This window comes from Danio rerio, chromosome 6, assembly GCF_049306965.1.
Source record: "Danio rerio strain Tuebingen ecotype United States chromosome 6, GRCz12tu, whole genome shotgun sequence".
Classification (NCBI taxonomy): Eukaryota; Metazoa; Chordata; class Actinopteri; order Cypriniformes; family Danionidae; genus Danio; species Danio rerio.
This window is the reverse complement of record NC_133181.1, coordinates 35752017-35772458: the sequence shown is the minus strand read 5'-3', so window position 1 is coordinate 35772458 and position 20442 is coordinate 35752017. Positions and strand designations below refer to the sequence as shown.

The following is a 20442-nucleotide window of genomic DNA, read 5'->3' as shown; positions in this document are numbered from 1 at the left end:
CACTGCAATTACATAAATACGTAATCTGCTGCACAGCACTGTGGTCTTTTTTTTTATTTGAGCAGCTCATGATAACAGTATTTTTAGTGTTTTTGGAATGGCCTGGGTGGCAGTAAACTCAGCTAAATCTCTGCAAGTTTAACTCAGTTATAATGTGCATTTGCAACTGCGCCAAACCTCTTGGCAAGTGTGTAACAAGGTTTATAAATCTGTTGTCAAAATAAATAAGAGAAGCATTTCAGAAGATAAGTTTCACCACAACACTTAGAAACAAAAAAATAACAACAACAACCAGCATTGCTTTTTGGAATTTTACATTTAAATGTAATAATAATAATAATAATAATATTTTTTATTATTTTTATTATTATTATTATTATTGTTGTTGTTGTTATATTATTATTATTATTATTATTATTATTATTATTATTATTATTATTATTATTATATGTTTATTTATTATTATTATTATTATTATTATTATTATTAATATGATTATTAGTAGTAGTAGTAGTAGTAGTAGTAGTAGTAGTAGTAGTAGTAGTAGAAGTAGTAGAAGTAGTAGTAGTATTGTTATTCCCAGTGTTGTGTTGCGGCTAGAAGGGCATCCGCTGCGTAAAACATATGCTGGATAAATTAGCGGTTCATTCCGCTGTGGTGACCCCTGATTAATAATTGGACTAAGCCGGAAAAAAAATGAATAAATGAATTATTATTATTATTGTTGTTGTTGTTGTTATTATTATCATTATTATTATTATGAATGCTGTTTAATAGAAATACAATGCAAACAGATGTATTTCCATCATTTGTTCTGCCTTTTTTATGAACACAGTTTCAATGCTTTTCATAAAAAAAAAAAAAATTCTCAAGTCACTGGCCATTGGCACGCTTGACAAAATATTATTTTTTGGCTCTGTGAACACACATACTGTATATAGACTTTTCATATTCTACAGCAAACAAGTAAAAACTGACCAATGTGCAGTAAAACAATGACCAATAAACTATTCAAAACAAGGATCAAATTTCATATTGCATGACAACGACTAATTAACACAAATGGTGATTTTGGAAATAATACATCAAATTAATTTCAAAATAATTCAAAATTTGATTAAAACTGAAGATAATGTGTTGCAATGTCTCTTTTTAACATTTTAAACATAAACTGTATTTACACTACTCCATTATTATGCCTTACTTTATGGATTGAAAACAGAGGGCATTGAGCTTGACACCACATCATACTGCAGATATTCACAGCAGGATCGTACATAATTTTGCATGCTTAAAATGTAGTGTGACTCTGCATGTAGGTCATCCACCACTTCCGGCTCTAATGACTTTAAAATGCATCTCTAATATCATTAAAATAACACACAAATGTAACAACAACGTCTATGTGATCATTCTCAACTAGAGTTTAAACTGAAATCCACTTTGCAATACCTAATCGGTTAAAATAAAATCGATTTGATAGATTTGGTAAACTTGACACTTTAGACTCATAAAACTCTCTACAATCAGAGTAAGTGTTTCGTCAGTGTTCCACAAGGATCCCTTGGCACAGGGTGAGTCTCAGGATTGGCTGACTGTCAGCCATCCAATGCACCAGTGATCAATTATTCAACAGAACTGCATGTTTTTGCCTCTCTCGACACTTAGGAATGGCTTTGCTATGCTGTTTATCACCGTCTTTGGCGCCTTGGCTGAAACAAAGGAACTCAATAAGCCACTAAAAGAGGATCTACAGTGAATAAAACACATTAATACCATAAATACTACCTAAACCTTCACCATAAAAGAAACATGCACCCCAGACAGTAAGAGAGAAGAGCGGTCTTTGAACTAGCAGACTTGGCTGTCTGACCTAGTTAGCATATGAACACCCCCACAAGCAGACTGTACCACAGTCAGAAACACGGGGGCAACACAGGCCCCAGAAGAGCTTAACACCACACTTTAGATGTATTTTTGGCTATAAAATACCCTTAGTGCAAGTGCTTATTTCTTATCTTTGCATATGACACATTCACAAATCCTTGACAGAGGCCTAAAATCAGTATTGGAAGTAATGTTTTTTTCCCTAGTTGGAGCTGAAGTCTTTGATTTGCACACAATGTCCCCAAATTTCAAGTGAAGCGTTTTATTATAGGGTTGTGCTGCCTAATCTGAATGTGGAGAGAACATAATTAGCCACCTTGCTCTAAAGATGGGATTATGGATGCCCTATAGATGTGGTATTTTTTTTACCCCATTATATATTTATATATATATATATATATATATATATATATATATATATATATATATATATATATATATATATATATATATATATATGCTTTCATTTTTATTAATATTATAATTGCTTTTATTGTTTTAAAACTTTATTTATTTGTTTAATTGTTTTATCTCAAATGTTTAACCCTTTATTTTAATAACAATTTTCGATTATATTAAACCCCTTTATTTTTATACTTATTTTGAAATGTTATATTTGTTTTAGAACATTTCCACAGACATTTACATAGTTGAACTTTTCTTGTTTTCTACTTTCCACTTTGTATTATTCTTACAAAAATTCATTTATGTATACTAATGTTTCAATATTTATTAATTTTTTAATTGTACATTTCTTTTATGCCATTTCTACAAAGTGTCCAGACTTGATCTATTTTTTAGATGAAATTTTGCAATATTAAAAATTTTTTTTACATTTGTTATGCCTTTTCTCCAAACATTTCTTATATACAAATGTATATTTTATACATGATTATAATATATTAACAAATATGTATTTATTATGAAATCAGAATTATTAAACCTCTTTGAAATTTATTTTCTTTTTTAAATATTTCTAAAATTATGTTTAACAAAGCAAAAAAAAAATTGCAGTATGTCTGATAATATTTTTCTTTTTTTCTTCTGGAGAAAGTCTTATTTGTTTTATTTTAGCTAGAATAAAGGCAGTTAATATAATTAGCCCCTATAAGCTATATATTTTTTAATATTCTACAAAAGAAACCATCATTATACAATAACTTGCCTCATTACCCTAACCTGCCTAGTTACCCTAATTAACCTTGTTAAGCCTTTAAATGTCACTTCAAGCTGTATAGAAGTGTCTTGAAAAATATTTAGAAAAATATTATGTGCTGTCATCATGGCAAAGATAAAATAAATCAGTTATTAGAAATGAGTATTAAAACTATTATGTTTACAAATGTGTTGGAAAAAATCTTCTCTCGGTTAAACAGAAATTGGGGGGGGGGGGGGGGGAAACAGGGGCCTTATAATTCAGGGGGTTTAATAATACTCTAGATGTATTTTTGTTCAATATTTCCTTTTTCACTATTATTTCATATGTATTTTATTTACTTGCTAAAAGATACATAAATATCCACACAGTAGTGAAACTCACCCTCTGAAGCTGAAGCCCCTGGAGGCTGAGGCCCTACAGGTGTTGGTGGCACAGGTCTTGGCCAGGGCTTTCCTGAAGTAAGGCCTGTCCTCACGACCCCAACATACTCCACAAAGGTGCCAGGGAAGTTGCCCTTCTCTTTAGTGCGTTCGTTGGTTCCATGCAGCCAGCCTTTGGGGCACTTTTCATCGCCTTCCTGATACTCAGATGCCAGCAGTGCCATCTTACTGACGGTGAGCAGATCACCAGGCTGCAGAGAGATATCGTCGCCCCGCTCCTGTTTGTACTCGAACAGTGCACGGTACTGGAAAAAACTGTCAGAGCTCATGATTTACTTTTCACATGAGCGCTCTGGTGGCTTTTCTGGAGTTGATGCTTGTTTAAAACTGACCTGGTTTAAAATCCTGAGTGCTAACTCACTTGAACAGTCCTTGGGTTAAATCCTGAGAGCTCATCGACATTCAGCTTGAGTTTCTTGTAAGGGTTAAAACTCCAACAGTACCATGTGTTGGGCTGTTATTGCGCAGTTCTAAATTTAGTCTATTAAGAAAAAGTAAAAACTTTTTTGGAATTAGTTACAAACAGGGTCAGAGAATGCAAAATTCAGCCCCATGGGGAGAACAGGAGAAACAGACCGATTGGGTGGCGGGTGCTGGAGAGTGGCAGCATTAATTTGGGGACACAGTGACCTGGAATCGGGACGCTGGGCTTTTTCTGCAGCGTTGGCACTAGTCCACATAGAAAAATGTACCATTTATTGAAGTAACCTCTGAGTTCATTTGCAGGTGTGGTCAGAAAGATGACATTTTCAGTCTATATATAAAATGAGAGAGCAAGAGCCTTGGACATCTTCTTGATAAACACCTCAAAACCTGAAAGCATTCATTTAAATAGTCAGTTTTACAAATTCTAACTCAAACCAATATAACAGCATTAAAAGAGCAACTTTTGTATTCCAATTTACAGCCTATATATAAAAAAATCTCTGCATTGTTAGAATGCAGCTACTATGCAAACCATGCATACATAGCATAACTCTGTGTGTTTACCAGTCGTAGAGTAACACAATGAAAACTGACATGTAAAAATGACATGTCTGACTTGCAGCGCGTGATTGGGACACTGCCAACTTGTGTACAGCGTGCAGAAACTCGACTCGCGTGATACTATAACTTACCTCCTGTCGCACTTCCTCAAACCGCCCGAAACAAAGGATGCGCGTAGTCCAAAACAAGAGCAAGGAGCGAGCATTTTACGGTCTTTTTAATAAAAACGTGCGTTTAAAATATATTCCCCCAAACAACCTGCGTGGCTGAGTCAGACATCCAGCCAGACTAGTGCTGTAGTACGGTTCAGCCCGAGTGACGTCAGATACCACGCCTCCTCTGTCTGCTTGTCACGCCGTGGGATAAAGTTGGGAAGTCGGGATGTCCTCATGGAGCGGTCAGGATGTGAAGAACGCAATGCAGCGTGAAAATGTTGCGTCGTACTTTTCATCTCGCCACGCAGTTATATAATACACGTCTGACGTGCGCAGATCACGTTAAAGGCACGCATCAGCATAATGCTTTCTCTAGAATAGTTTTTTTTAAACCTTTTATCCAATATTATTTCATTTAAATGTTGCAATATTTTAGGAAAAACGTTATACGTATCAAATGGGTAAGAGCTAGTTAGGACATGTTTAAGACAAACTGCATGGATTATTCAAGATGCATTGATAAGTTATATTTACTCTTACTGCAAATCAGTGTAAATGTTGGCATTGAACATTTGACATTCAATGCAATTTATTTCAAATGAAAAGAAAAAAAAAACAAATCTAAATGATCTAAAGTCATTCTATAGGAAAACAATAAAACTAGAAAATATAAATGCTTAGGGAATAACCATCGTTTGGTAACACTTTAAGTAATTCACAACATTTACTATAGGCTTATTACCTGCCTATTATTAAGATATTAACCTGTTATTGGCACTTAAAAATTATGATCTTAATCTTAATTGTAATCGTACTCGTACTACCAGAACTACTACTGTTATTGACTGAAATATGCAGATAATTATTAATTTTAAATTAATAATTAAAAAAATAGCTATTGGGCTAAAAGTCAATGATTAGCTAGGAATGGCATGTGGTGTACATTAAAATAAACATGTGTGTGCATTACTCCAGTATTTTGTAATTGTGTTAACATTTTATAAACATGACAACCCAACATCAATGTATGCATCTCTAGTGAGATCATCTGTGAGTTAGCCAGTTACAATGGACCTCAACTCAGTGAAAAGCATTTACACATCTCTCAAACTTTCAGAATGTTCATTACTTTTTCTAACAGTAAAAACATTGCCAATCTTCGCAATCTTAAAACTTTAAAACTTAAACATTCATTCATTTTCTTTTCGGCTTAGTCCCTTTATTAATCTGGGGTCGCCACATCGTAATAAACCGCCAACTTATCCAGCATAAGTTTTACACAGCAGATGCCCTTCCCGCTGCAATCACTGGGAAACACCCATACACTCTCATTCACACTCACACACTACAAAGAAATTTAGTTTACCCAATTCACCTATAGCACATTTCTTTGAACTGTGGTGGAAAATGGAGAACCCAGGGTTCACACGGAGACAACATGCAAACTCCCCACAGAAATTCCAACTGACCCAGCTAAGGCTCGAACCAGCAAGGTTCCTGCTGTGAGGTGACATCGCTACCCAAATAATTAAACTAAAATAATGTAATGGTGTCAATGTACTAATATTACTATAACCCTGTTTCAAAAAGTTTTACAATCAACATTTGAAGTGGATCAAACGCTTTCATGAAAGTTGCTCTAAAACACCTAAGAACACCTGTTCTTGTCTAAGAACAATTTGAAAAAAACTTCTTGATCCACTTCAAATGTTGAATACTATATAACATGAATTTATGTAAATATAGTGGTTAATAATCACGAGAACATTCATGCCCTTCCAGCTGCAACCCATCACTGTGAAACATCAATACACACTCATTCACGCACTTACATGGACAATTTAGCCTACCCAATTCACCTATACCACGTCTTTGGAGGAGACCCACGTGAACATGCAAACTCCACAAAGAAATGCCAACTACCCTAGCCAGGGCTCGAACCAGCAATCATCTTGCTGTGAGCCAATCGTGCTACCCACTGCGTCACCATGACTCAAAAAATCATTAAAAATCAAATTTTGAAACTAATATTAAAATCACAAATAATAACAAAGGAGAAAAAAAAACCTATACAAGTGGTAACTAATCTAAAAAACATAGTAAGTTACTATAACAAAATTATGCTAACCGCACACAGATAATATATTAAGCATTACCAAATGGTTAATAAATCATTTATTAAAAATTAATTACATGAATAGACTTTAGTAGCTAGTTTATAAATATACACTCAAAAAGCCAACAAAGCCACTTGCTCGATTTGCAAATAACAAATATGTCTTGTGGAAAAGAATGGAACGAGTTTAGTTCTGTTAATTGATTCATTCTAGTTGTTTGAAACTAAATGAAGAAATAATCAAATGAATTAGATGAGAACTTGTTGATTGAATGAAATTCATATGAACGACTTCACATGAGTTACTGTGCGCCTCCATCACAGTAGGTGGCGGTAAGCTGGTTCGATACCCACCAATAAAACAGCATACGAACAACAATTCACTGTGCATGCTTAGCTTAACAGACTGAATTTTATAAATATATGCACAACTTATTCTTGGCACAAGAAATTTCAAGACAAAAATGCACTTGCTTTTTCTTTTGCATGTCGACGATTTCATTTTTGCACTGTTCCCTTCAAACAAGCTAGGGCATGAACTTGAGCTAGAACAAGACTCATGTAGTGATTAAATAAAGAAGATGTACATTTTTAGCTGGACAGAAGCTGTTGTGGCCAGCGGTTATGACAGTATTCCTTTAAATGTGGTGTAGAGTTAGCTCAGATTGGAACATCTTTTATTGTAATTGGCATTTTATTAAATACCGTTATTTTCTTCTGGGTTACTATTTTACAGCTTTAAAAAAGTTATTTACAAATCCTCTTGTTATCATTTTATGTTTATTTGTGTTAATACATAAATTGTCTCACGCCATGGTTTAACTTAACTGCCAAAAAGATACTTTGAGACATACAGTATTGTGAGGATGTGAGGCAATATTGGTAATTTGGTGAAATCACAGCAGGTCGGCTGCAAGTTAAGAACTTCAATGCTGCCAACTAAGACAAATAATTGAAGAAACACAACAGATTTTAATATCCATACATGGACAAGACTAAAACTTGCTGATGTAACAAGGACGAATCTTGTTGAGTTGAAGGCTTTACTGACATTGAGTCAATAATACATTTAATCAGATAAACACAACACCAACATTTTAATTCAATTAGCTTCAAAGAAGTTGCATGTTGATTTGATTTTTTGATTTGACTTATTTATTTTCGAACAAAACTATCACACATAAAATATAAATAACAAAAGAAATGCATTTATTTTTTAAAAGTTTATATTGTGTTCATATGACACATTCAAAGCAGTTCAAGTTTACTTGATTAGTTTAGATGCACAATGGGTGCTACGATTAAATCATGTTGATTCAATAAATAATTTTTTGATTATAGCTACACACGTTATATTCTTGACCCATATAAGCACATTTATACTGTGCTCAATGATATTATTTTCATAAATAGTTAATAATTTATTTTTCATTACTAAATTAAGTATTGCATTATTTACAAGCCAGTTATTTTAAAGTAGCTGATGGTTTTTTGATCATTCTGATTGAGTAAGAGTATAAGCAAATAATTAATAAACTATTCAAACAAACATCAATGCATTATATTATTCAGGTATTAGTAATATGCATGTTAAGAAATGCTTTATTAACATAACTTAATGCAGTTTTATGACCTTATATAAAGGAGGGATTATTTATGCTTTGTAAATCCTTTAAAAAGGCTCAGTTATATACTATACAGAACAGAAAGGAAATGAAAAAAGACGAACGAGTGACTCATAACAAAAGACATTCATTTAGTGCTTCAAAATAAAAAAATACTTGAATGCTAAGTGTGGCAAAGATTATTAATTTATAAAAATTATTTTAAAATATTGGTGCGATAGCCCAGTGGTTGTGCCGACATGTGGTGCAGCAGCTCTCTGGGTGTCCCGAGTTCAAATCCTGGCTCGTGGACCTTTACTGATTCTACTCCCCTATCTCTCCCACTTCACTTCCTGTCAACCTGTACTGTCCTGTCAAATGAAGACAAAAAAAATCATTATTCTTATCATCATAGTAGTTGTCAGTGATGGAAAGAGCACAGAAAAAGCGTAAAAGTACCATTACTTGCCTAAAAATGTATAGTGCAAGTAGAGTAAAAGTATCTGTTGTAAATATTAAAACAGACATTTTAAAAGTACTCAAGAGTAGTCTACAGTGAGTATTACGCTTTAAAAAGCTGGTGAATTTACATGTTATTTGTAAAATGTGTGTAAACGTACAATCTGTAGTGCATTTAGTTATTGCCCAGCATGCACATGTCATAAGGCAATAATATTAGTTTAGATTTCGGTTGTGATGTCAGGTGACCAAAATTCAATGTATAGCCCGTGTCTTAGGACAACGTTATTTTGATGTACAATAACAACGTCAAATTACATTGATATTTGGTTGATTTTAGATTTTGTTAGAAAGTGACCAAAATTTAACATCTGAAACAAGCGTCATATTGATGTCAAATTCTGACATTTATTTATCAGGTATGGCAATTAAAATCCAACATTTGATAGATAGTGGTAACGTCCACACAACGGTAAGCTGTAAGATCATTAGACGTTGGTATTTGGTTGATTTTAGGTTGTACATTGATGTCAGCTAAACTGAACTGAACTTTAACGCTAAAAAACTGAACTACACTGTTACAATTTACAACAACCTTATGTGTGAAGCTGCTTTGACACAATCTACATTGAAAAAGCGCTATACAAATAAAGGTGAATTGAATTGAATTGAATGTTGGGTTCTAAAATGTCAACCAGATTTTCATTTCAAAACAAAAATGCAATGTCCCCACAAGGTTAGGGTACAACATCAATCTGACGTCATGATGATGCCTCGCGTCTGCTGAGTGTATGAGGTTATTTCGGCATATCATACAGTAAACATCTGTCATCTTCTCATCAGTGACATGCATTTAAACAGTCTCTGGGTCAATGCGTGTAGATATTGGACATTTTCTTGGACACTTTTAATGCTTCCAAACAGTTTACTGCAATTATAAATCGCCCATGTCTTGAAATAGTTAATTATGATGTGACTTACCTTTTATGTGCGATTTGATTGGACAAGAATCACAGGACTGATTTTTCTAATCGCCATAGACAGTAAAAATAAAGTAGTGATTGCAGGTGGAAGGAAAGTAGGGGAGTAAAAGTACCACTAAAATGCACTCAAGAGAAAACAAAGGTGCAAATTTATAAAACGTCCTAGTAAATTACAATTTCTAAGAAAAACTACTAAATTACAGCAACTTGAGTCATTATAATTTGTTACTTTACAGCAGTGGTAATAGTACATATGGTGGTAGTAGTAGTATTGCTAGTATTAGTACTATTGGACTGGAGAAAATGGCAAATCAACAACAAAAACATTCCTGATGACAACAGCAGCTGAGATAAAGTGCTCCCTGACATGGCCCATCAAGCTGTCTTTCAACTGAACCTGAAAGAAGTGCATCTGACCTTTCTTCCATATCATAATGACATAGCTTGTGTAAAGACAGACACAAATTGTTTAGTTCTGCCATTAGCATTTCTGCATTAACCTTCACGGCATCCAGAGCCCGAGATGCCCTCTTCAGCAATCCCTACCATTCGCTTTCATCAAACTCCATTTCCTTTTCAATCAGTGACAGCTGAGCTGGGAAGGTAATAGTCATCTTCAGTCAGCATCTGCTGTGTTCTTCTGACCAGCTTGCCTTCACAAGATTACAAACATGCGGAGAAACTTGTATTTTATACAAAAGAGAAATGTGACAGAATAAAGCCATTAACCCATGGGGGTATTGTGAGGCACTCTATTGTTAGAAATACCATTTGTGAATAAGTGTCAATGTGATGAAAGTTGATGGGGAAGTAAGACCCTTCCTTAATATGCACATCACTGTGGAACATGACTGAGGTAAATGAAAAGATTTAGGGAGCCTTTTCACTGCATAGATTCACTGATGACACTCTTATATACATCAGAAGAACTTCACCTAAAAAAGTGAGTAAACTTGTTGCCTTAAAAGCAACAAGTTCATTCATTCATTGATTTTCTTTTCGGCTTAGTCCCTTTATTAATCTGGGGTCACCACAGTGGAATGAACCGCCAACTTATCCAGCATATGTTTTACGAAGCGGTTGCCCTTCCAGCTGCAACCCATCATTGGGAAACACTATCCACTCTCATTCACACACACACACACACACACATACACTACAGACAATTTAGCCAACCCAATTCACCAGTACCGCATGTCTTTAAACTGTGGGGGAAACCGAAGCACCCAGAGGAAACTCACATGAACACGGGGAGAACGTGCAAACTCCACAGAGAAATGCCAACTGACCCAGCCGAGGCTCGAACCAGTGACCTTCTTGCTGCGAGGCAACATCGTTCCCCACTGTGCCACCGCACCACCCCAAAGCAACAAGTTGACTTAAGTAAAAAAAAAGAGTGAGTAAACTCATAGTAACTTCTAACAGTTAAGTTGGTGTTGAATAAAGACTTTGAATTTGAATAATTACAAACATAAAAAGTTTATTTACTTAATAATTTTAGCGCAATGGGTTTACTCACTTTTTAAAGTAAAAGTAAACAAAATGCTTTAAAAGAAATGGGTTTTCTCACATTTAATCACCTTTTACATTTTGTTACCAAAAATAATGGAATATTATATCTTTTCACTGTTATTCATCAAATACGTAAATAATTTTTTTAGTCAATATCATATCTGCGTACATCAGAGGCATCACTAGACCCCATGTACTGTAGCACGTACCTCAGTAAAAAAAAAAAAAATAAATAAAAAAAAATTCTCTCTCTATATATATATATATATATATATATGCGTTGCTCATACATTGTGAAACCAGCTTAACAGCCTTTAATGCAAAGGTGTCAGCTGCTGTAAGTTTTGCAAGTCGGCAAAACTAAATGTTTAAGTAATATGATGATGATATTATTTTGACTACACATGGCTTCTGTAAGATCAATTCTTTTTTGTATGCAGCAGAAAAGAAAGCTGATGAGTTAGGGAGATTAGACATATTAACATAAATTCTCAGCTATCAGTCTGGTCTCAGACAAAATATAATTTTATACATTATTTTTTTTGGTTTTCTGAAAGTAATATTCATGCAAAAGATTTCTTTGAAGATATTAGCTTATGACTCCAGTTGTGTCTTTACATTTGATTGATTTCTGTTATTTTTTTATAACAATAAATCTATAATAATACTTAATGTAATAATAACAACAATACATTTATTGATTTATTCATTACAGCTTTTTATAGAGTAAACAATATTTTATGGAGGGTTTAGGGGGCCCATGCTCCCATAGAGCTTTATGTCTAGTAACCCCTGGCCTACATCAAATAACAGACACAATGTGGACACATATGCCCATATACCGGCAGCTAGCTCTCTGCAACTCTTACAGGGTCACCCACTGTAGCTAACCAGGGCTGCGCCTAGACAGCACCTGAACGGGAGACCACATGGGAAAGCAAGGTTGCTGCCGGAAGTGGTGCTAGTGAGGCCATCAGGGTGCTCAACCTGTGGTCTGTATGGGTCCTAATTCCCCAGTATAGTGTAGGGGACTATATAAGGTTTAGTGAGCACTGTCTTTCGGATGAGACATTAAACAGAGGTCCTGACTCTCTGTGGTTGTTAAAAATCCCAGGATGTCCTATAAAAAAAAAGAGTGGTTAAACCCCGGCATTCTGGCCAAGTTTGCCACTGGCCTCTGTCCATCATAGCCTCCAAACAATCCCCATATCATAATTGGTTTTAACACTCTGTCTCCTTTCCACCAATCAGCTGGTGTGTTGTCTGGAGCAATAGGGATTACCGTTGTGTCATTCAGGTGGATGCTATACAATTGTGGTGGATGAGAAGATTCCCCACAATTTGTAAAGTGCTTTGAGTGTCTAGAAAAGCACTATATAATGTAATTATTGTTATTATTATTATTAATGTAGTTTAGCTTTAATTCTTGTTCATCCTTATTTTAATGTTTCCCTTTGAACAATCTGTATACCTGAGCAATTACAGTACATCTCATATGTAACTTTCATTAGGACATTAGGTTATTAGTAGTAAGTCAATAAGAAGAAAAAAAAAAAGAAAAAAACAACAACAAGGTTATTGTTCAATGTAAAATTATGTTAAAGTCCTTAATTTTAATAAAATACATTGTCATAGTATTCCGAAAATGATAACCTCTAAAGCAGTTAACTGTTTGAAAAGCAGAAAAAAGCACTTAATAATTGCTATGTGTTATGTTATACAGTTCTTTTGAAGGTTTCATTTTGATTGACTGACATTATTCTAATGTGTGCAACTATTTTCAGTAAAAGTATAACAAAATAATGCTGAAACGAATATCAACACCATCTGAAGTCTATTGGTTTTTGGACCATTCCTCTTGTGGATTTTAAAGCTTTATCAATCCCACACAAGCCCAAGCAAAAACCAATTCACACCGTGCCAGATGTTTTCAGAACACATCTGTTTTCATTTGTCAGACCCACCTACACCGAACCTACTCTTGCAGATACATTTAAGATTACCAATGTCTGATAAAGTAAATAGAAAAAGTTTGGATTACAAAGAAAACCTCCAACCACAATTATACGACCCCCTGCTTCTGCTGAACGCAAAGATATTTTCTACATACTGGTGATGTAGATCTCACATTCAGTTGTCTATGCCTGTACTGTCAATATAAATGCATGAACTGTGAAACTGTCATAGTCTATAATGACAACCAATGCAGGCCTTGAAGCCCTCAGGGTTTGATGCTTGCCTGAACGCTCCCATTTACTGCCCCCTCCAGTCGACATACTGAAGATATATTGAGCCAATCAGAGGTCAGGAATGTATTGGTGGCCCATGGTCAGTATAAGAAAAGTATGGTGAGATAGACGCAGTCATATGTTTAGCGGAAGGTAATATAGACGTTACGCTGTGAATGTAATTTTAGTCAAATTACTGTAGGGAATGTTTATTTCGCTTATCACATGAAAACATGTGTCTTCAAGTGTAGGCGATGGGAGAAAAGCTGCTGAAGTGTGTAATAGAAGCACAGGCAGATTTTAGGCATCGTTTTCAGGAGGTGGCAATCAAGCAAAGAGGCTTAACCTCTGTTTGGTATCTATAGAGGATCTGGTAAAAGCCGACTATAGGTAGACCTTGTCATTTTTAAGCATGAGTGAACACGTCTAAAAAGCGAAATAGCTAAACGTTCAGTCTGACTGAAATTGTTGGGATTCAGGGCACTGTTTCCAGACAGCTAGTAATTGGAGTGCTTGATAGTGTTTGGCTACAGATAAAGCTGATGATTAATGTTTTGAAATCAGTGAGATGATATATCCTATATAGGTATGTGGTGCGCACAAACATCCATCATTATATCTCATGTTGCATTACCTTTAATCCACTGCTTTACAGTAAAACTAATCCTTTTCTGTCCATAAACATTATTACATTTGATTTTTGAATGTAATTGTGTGACATTTACTATGAAATGCTGTTCTCGTTTGACCTTTCTGTAAAATACTAATAATAATAATAATAATTTAAAGATTACACTACTGTAAATGTGGGGAAAGACCACCGATTATGTCACCTTTAGACATTTTGTTGATATTTCAACAGATTACGTGTCATTAAAATCATAGTGAACTGTTCGGTTAATGTCTTCTAACACTCCTCTGACAATTAATCTCTCACAAACTTTTATCTACTAACTTCAACCGTAACCTATACTTTGCTAATACTCAGTTGTAATATACACTCACTGGCCACTTTATTAGGCACACCTGTTTAACTGTTTGTTAACGCAAATTTCTAATCATCAGATCACATGGCAGCAACACAATGCATTTAGGCATGCAGACATGGTCAAGACGATCTGCTGCAGTTCAAACCAAGCATCAGAATGGGGAAGAAAGGTGATTTAAGTGACTTTGAATGTGGCATGGTTGTTGGTGCCAGACAGGCTGGTTTGAGTACTTCAGAAACTGCTGATTTACTGGAATTTTCACGTACAACCATCTCTAGGATTTACAGCGAAAAAGACAAAATACAGTCCGAAAAAGAGAAAATATCCAGTGAGTTGCAGTTCTGTGGGTGCAAATGTCTTGTTGATGGCAGGGGTCAGAGGAAAATGGCTGAATTGGTTTCAGCTGATTTAAAGGCAACAGTAACTTACAACCTCGGATGTAACCACTCGCTACAACCGAGGTATGCAGAAAAGCATCTCTGAATGCAAAACATGTCCAACCTTGCAAATAGACAGTGCATATACCATTGAATTAATTATTTACTTTTTTTTTTTTTTTTTTTGGACATTTTTCAAGCAAGCAAAACATGGAAGAATAAACTTATATTGCTTTAATAACATCAGGGTGAGTATAAATGAAGTGTAAATGATTTAAAAAAAAAAAAATTAATAGGCAATAAAGATACATTTTGACCATGTGCTGTATGAAAGAGTTTTCAAAAGCCTCTTACTGTACATCTTCTGCAGGAAATGTTTAAGAGGAGGTCGAAGGACAAAAACATTAGACTAGAGGACAGAGCGACTATAAAAAAGGACAAAAATACACTGAAGAGGGGTCACCTACCGCCCACAGCATCACTTGTAAAGAGCTGTTACCCAACCAAAATAAACATTATAAGGTGCAATGAATTGAAAGGAAAGTCATGGAAAGAGAAGGAAGACTCTTGCCAAGCCTGCCGCCCCAGGGGTGAGTGAATGCAAGAGGACAGCCAGAGCATGGCAATGATGTCCTCTTAAGCCAGAAAAAAAAAACGGATCATGAAGGACATGAATGGGCATTGGAGACATGCATGGAGAAGTAATAACTGCAGACCTGTAGGGCTCAAAATTTGGCTGGCCGACGTGGGTAACTACACTATTTGGTGCTAATAGCAATTTTCATTGGCCCATTGATGGCCAATAAGCATGGTTTTATCACTACTATGCCAAGAGGGGAAATAATAACAATTTTAATGTAACATTTCAGAATTCCTGCTTTTACCCAAGTAATTATAATTTTGAGCTTTCAGCATTTACTCTTTAATCAGAAGTACAGCTTTAGTTCTTGTAATTGCTTTGTACTTGTATATGTGTAATGACAATAAAGTTGAATCTAATCTAATCTAAATTGCAAGCAATCAGGCTCTCTTGCAATTCTGACTTCTATTTCTTGCTTTTTGACTATAGAGCTCACCAAAAATTCCAAACTGATAGACAAAAACTGCTTATGCTATGCCAGAAAAAAAAACTGCAGGTTAAGCTTCCATTAAAAAGAAGGTAAAATGTTAATTTTGTGATTTATACTTCCAAATTGAAAGAATATTTGTATGTATGTGTACGCGTATGTATTTACATGTGTCAGTATTTAAAGCCTGAAAACATGGAATACTTAATATTGGCCTACAGTCTTTTTTGTTGGTATATTCTTGCTCAAAATTATCATTTATAAAATCAATATAAGACACAAACAAACTTTTTACTCATAATGCATTCCTATAAATGAGAAATCCAGAGCACCAATAATAACATACTCTGTCACTGGCCTGCAAAGTTGAGCTAAAACCCCAAATAGATACACGAACTAGCTAATAAAGCTCTTATAGGTATATTAGAAACTTATTGAACCAATATTGAACTTGGGCACCGTTTATCTATAGCAGAGTGCTGGAGGGCTGGTCTCCTGAAGAGTTTAGCTCTAACTTGCCTCAAAATACCTGCCTGGAAGCTTCTATGCCAACATAGAGCTTGATTAACTGGTTCAGGTGTGTTCAATTGAGGTTGAAGCTAAAATCTGCAGGACACTGGCCCTCCAGGACCGAATTTGGGCACCCCTGTTCTAGAGCTGTATTTTACTAATATTTCATTACTGTAGAATAGGGCTGCATACAATATATAGCATCACCATTGCAATGTGTGAATCCACAATAGTCACATCACACGTCATTGCATATTTTTACCATACTGAAGTAAGAATTTACTATTAACGTGTGATTTTAAGGCCTGTGATTGTATAAGCATATCAAGAATTTTAAAGCATTCAGTCACAAGAAACTGTTTTTGCTTAATTATTTATACAATGAATACTAGTGTTATTTTACATGTGATTATTACATTTCTGTACCTGAAATGTCATTTCTGTCATTCATATGACAATATATCATATCTCAATGCAGATTTTTCCAATATCATGCAGCCCTGCTGTACATTCTCCAGATATTACAGACCTCTACAGTGCACAAATCAAAGCATAGTAAAAAATATGCTCTGTCACAGTCCAAACAGATTCAACTCTAACATTCCACCTAATATATTAACAGACATGTTTATGAGAAATATAAGCCCACCACTTTCTACAGAAGGTCAGTGTTATCATCACATGTTGAGCATATGTGTTCTCAGTGTGGGAGAGAAGCCAGACAGGATTCGTCTGGCGCTGAGAGAACCTTAGGGCTTTGAGTCGACGCCATGACCTAGTAAACGTGTTCATCACAATACACACTTCATCACTGGGTTGCAAACATACCACTGATAATTTTCACTAAGAGGTATTGTACAACAGAAACATCCTGAAAGTTTCAGAAGTCAAATCCAATCTGACCAAAAAGCAGGAATGAGTCTTTATTATGTAATGGTGTGTCTAATCGTTACCTCTGTAGATGAAGATCAACACCTACTTCTACAGTATATCTTTCCCTGTTTAGCCCCATGCACCAAGTGCTGTTGTACTGTACACTGTAAACCCCAACAGTCAACTTTATAAAAATAAAATGAGTGTACAGTAGTTAACTCAAAATTGACTGAAAGTTAATTCGTATCATTTGAAAAGAGTTTTGAACTCAGGGTTGAAGGTAATGAGTCAATTAAATACCTCATTACTTCAACTTAAATGGAGTAAATTCACAGTACTCATATAGATTAGTTTTTTTTAACTCATATTGTTTGTTGTAATCAGTTTGTTGTAATCGGTTTGAGCTCAAATTACTTCATTTACTCAGAGATTAAGCTCACAGTACTCATTAGGATTAGTTTTTTTAACTTAAATGGGTTGTTGCAATCAGTTTCGTCAAATGGTTTGAGTTACTTGAACTTTTTGGGTTTAAGGTTTATTCAAAAACCAAACAATAAGTTATAGCAATATTTGGATCCTTGTGGAATATAAGAAGCTGTGCACTGTACAACAATATCTTTTTAATCGTTTCCGTATTTTGTGGTTCACAAGTGTTTTCTGTTCATCTACGTTTGTGAATTGCATTATTGGAGTTTTATCTCTGCTTTGTCCACTTTTAATTCAACTCTACAGTTTTAAAAAGTGACTTTTACTGACATTTCAGTTTAAACAAGACATTGTTTAAGAAATAATATACAGAAAACTAAGTTTTTAAAATAACAGAAAATGTACTGGCAGCTTATTACCAGGTTTACGCATCATACTTTACAACAGAAACCCAGACAGTAAATCACTTTAAACTATTAAAATATCAATAAAAGTCACTTTTTCAAAATGTTCATCTTGAAAAGCTTTTGGAGAAAAAAAAATCAAGGTCCCATAATGTAATTCAAAAGCATACACAAGTGAGGGGAAAAAACCCACAATTACAAAATACGGAAAACAATTTACAGATATTTTTACAGTGTGTGCTGTGCCACGTTGTGGAAAGAACAACACAATCACAACTTTTTGAGTTAGTTGCTAAGTCATATAAATTTGTACAATTTAGTATGATTTGCTCATCCCCCTATGAGGCGTAAGTTTAGGGAGCATTCATCCTTTTAAAAATTGTATGTATTCATAATAATGAAATCATATGAATTTGTAATAACTGACAACATATAAAAAAAGTTTTGAGTTTAAATAAGACACTTTATTCTGTACAGTCATGAACAGTCAGGCAGCAAATGCCATTCTAGTTAATTAATTCTGATGGTTTCAAAAACACGCAAAGTAGGAGCATCTCACATATTTTGGGAGGGATATACTACAATCTATAAATATAAACACTTTCATCACTTCAAAAAAGAAAGAAAAAAGAAAAATGCTTGACAAGGATTAATCAAACTGTGTGATTCAAAATAAATAGTATACAAATCAGTCTAGTTCTGAAATCATTCTCAGTCTAGCACTTAATTGAAATTTTTATTTAATATTTTTCCCTAACAAATAAATTTGGGCTACTAATTTTTGAACCATTATTATAAGTTATTTTGTTAGATTAGCTCCAGATTTGGCTTCAGTATTGACTATGTATATGCACAAATTGTAAAGCATCCTGTAGAAAATATTAATTTAAAGGAGAGAACTCGTATATGATGAGCACTGTATATTTTTAAGCACAATTGTCATGCAAAGATAATAATATCAATAATAATAATAATGATGATGACAATAATAATAATAATAATAATAATAATAAACAATATTTTATATTATTAATATAACAGTGTTTTAGGAAGTTGATCAGGAATAAGACTTGTTACACAAAGTGGCAGTAAAGGGAGAGAAAATAAGTCCTTAATTTTAATAGAATACATGTTCTTCTTCTTATTATTATGAAGTTACAGCTGAAGTAAACACACATACATTCACATAAAGTTTGCAAATAAACAACCTAGAAAGAGTGCAAAACTTTAAGTGTTTTTCATTTAGCAGTAAAACTTTTCTGGGATGTCTGTGCACTCTCCGCATTCTGTCAAAAAAAGTTTTGTCTCTATTTTACTTTGGCTGCGCCCGGTCTTTTTATCTGTCATGATGTACTGTTGCTTTTCAGAGCCCTATAGAATTACATTTCACTTTGTTGTTGTGTTTGAGTTCTCCAGCAGCGGATATATTTTCTCAGTAGCTGCTATAGTTTTTGTCTCTGTCTATTCCCATATGCCTTCAGGGATCCTGAACAACGAGACTTCAACGGTTCTTAGGTGAGGTCATAAGGAGTTCAAAGCTGTTTAAAGACTTCTCAAGAATTCATCCAGGCATTCAACACTTCAGCCCCAATTCATCACAAAACTGCTACTGTTGAGTTAACATGTTGACTTGTAAATTAATAATCACTTGTGGAAGACATGTCTCCGGATTCTGGCAACTAGAGAGCGAACTTCACTCACAAACCTGCTCATTAGCAGTGATAAGTAGAGCACTCATCATGTGGGATTGCAGACTGTCATACAGCCCTCGCTCACTTACTCTACAAGAACAGTCCTTTTATTCTCTCTTTGCCTTCTCCTTTTGTTCTCATGCTTTTCTGCAGTGACATTCCTCGTCCGTTTCCTCGCTCTCATCTTGTTCAATTATATTTCCAAACTAAATGTTTACTGTGACATAAAGAAGAAAAAAAAACAGGAGAGAAAATATTTATGTGTTATTATTATTATTTAATTTACACTAGTGTTGAGAAGTTTGGGGTCAGAAAGAGTTGAAGTCAGTGCAAACAACACAGAACTTTATTTATTATGAATTGTTGTGAGAAATAAATAAGCACAATTATTTTCAACATTTCTAATAAAAGTAGACATGCACAATATATTGGCAACATCGATATTGGCTGAAAAATGCTATTTTTAATGTTATCGTTATCAGTCCGATATTAAAATCTGCCTGATATCTTTAAAATAAACAAATTACGTAATTGCACAGAACAGTAATTAAAGTGTCAAATGACTAACAATTGTA

The 20442-nt window shown here is 34.5% G+C and overlaps 1 protein-coding gene across 3 annotated transcripts in view; it reads right to left on the bottom strand.

Annotated features, from left to right (window-relative positions):
• pik3r3b (phosphoinositide-3-kinase, regulatory subunit 3b (gamma)) overlaps positions 1-20442 on the bottom strand; it is a 462891-nt gene that overhangs the window by 308756 nt on the left and 133693 nt on the right. The window contains exons 1-3 of one of the 3 annotated variants that reach the window (XM_073952389.1): positions 4605-4790; positions 3819-4299; positions 3428-3741 (exon numbers count right to left, since the gene is read on the bottom strand). The exons of 1 other annotated variant lie outside the window; for it this stretch is intronic. In XM_073952389.1, the coding sequence (XP_073808490.1) occupies positions 3428-3650 (223 nt within the window). In that variant the 5' untranslated portion in view covers positions 3651-3741; positions 3819-4299; positions 4605-4790. Of the gene's footprint in view, positions 1-3427; positions 4300-4604; positions 4791-20442 lie in introns of those variants that run through there. One more of the 3 variants, XM_021476737.3, reaches the window with a different exon arrangement.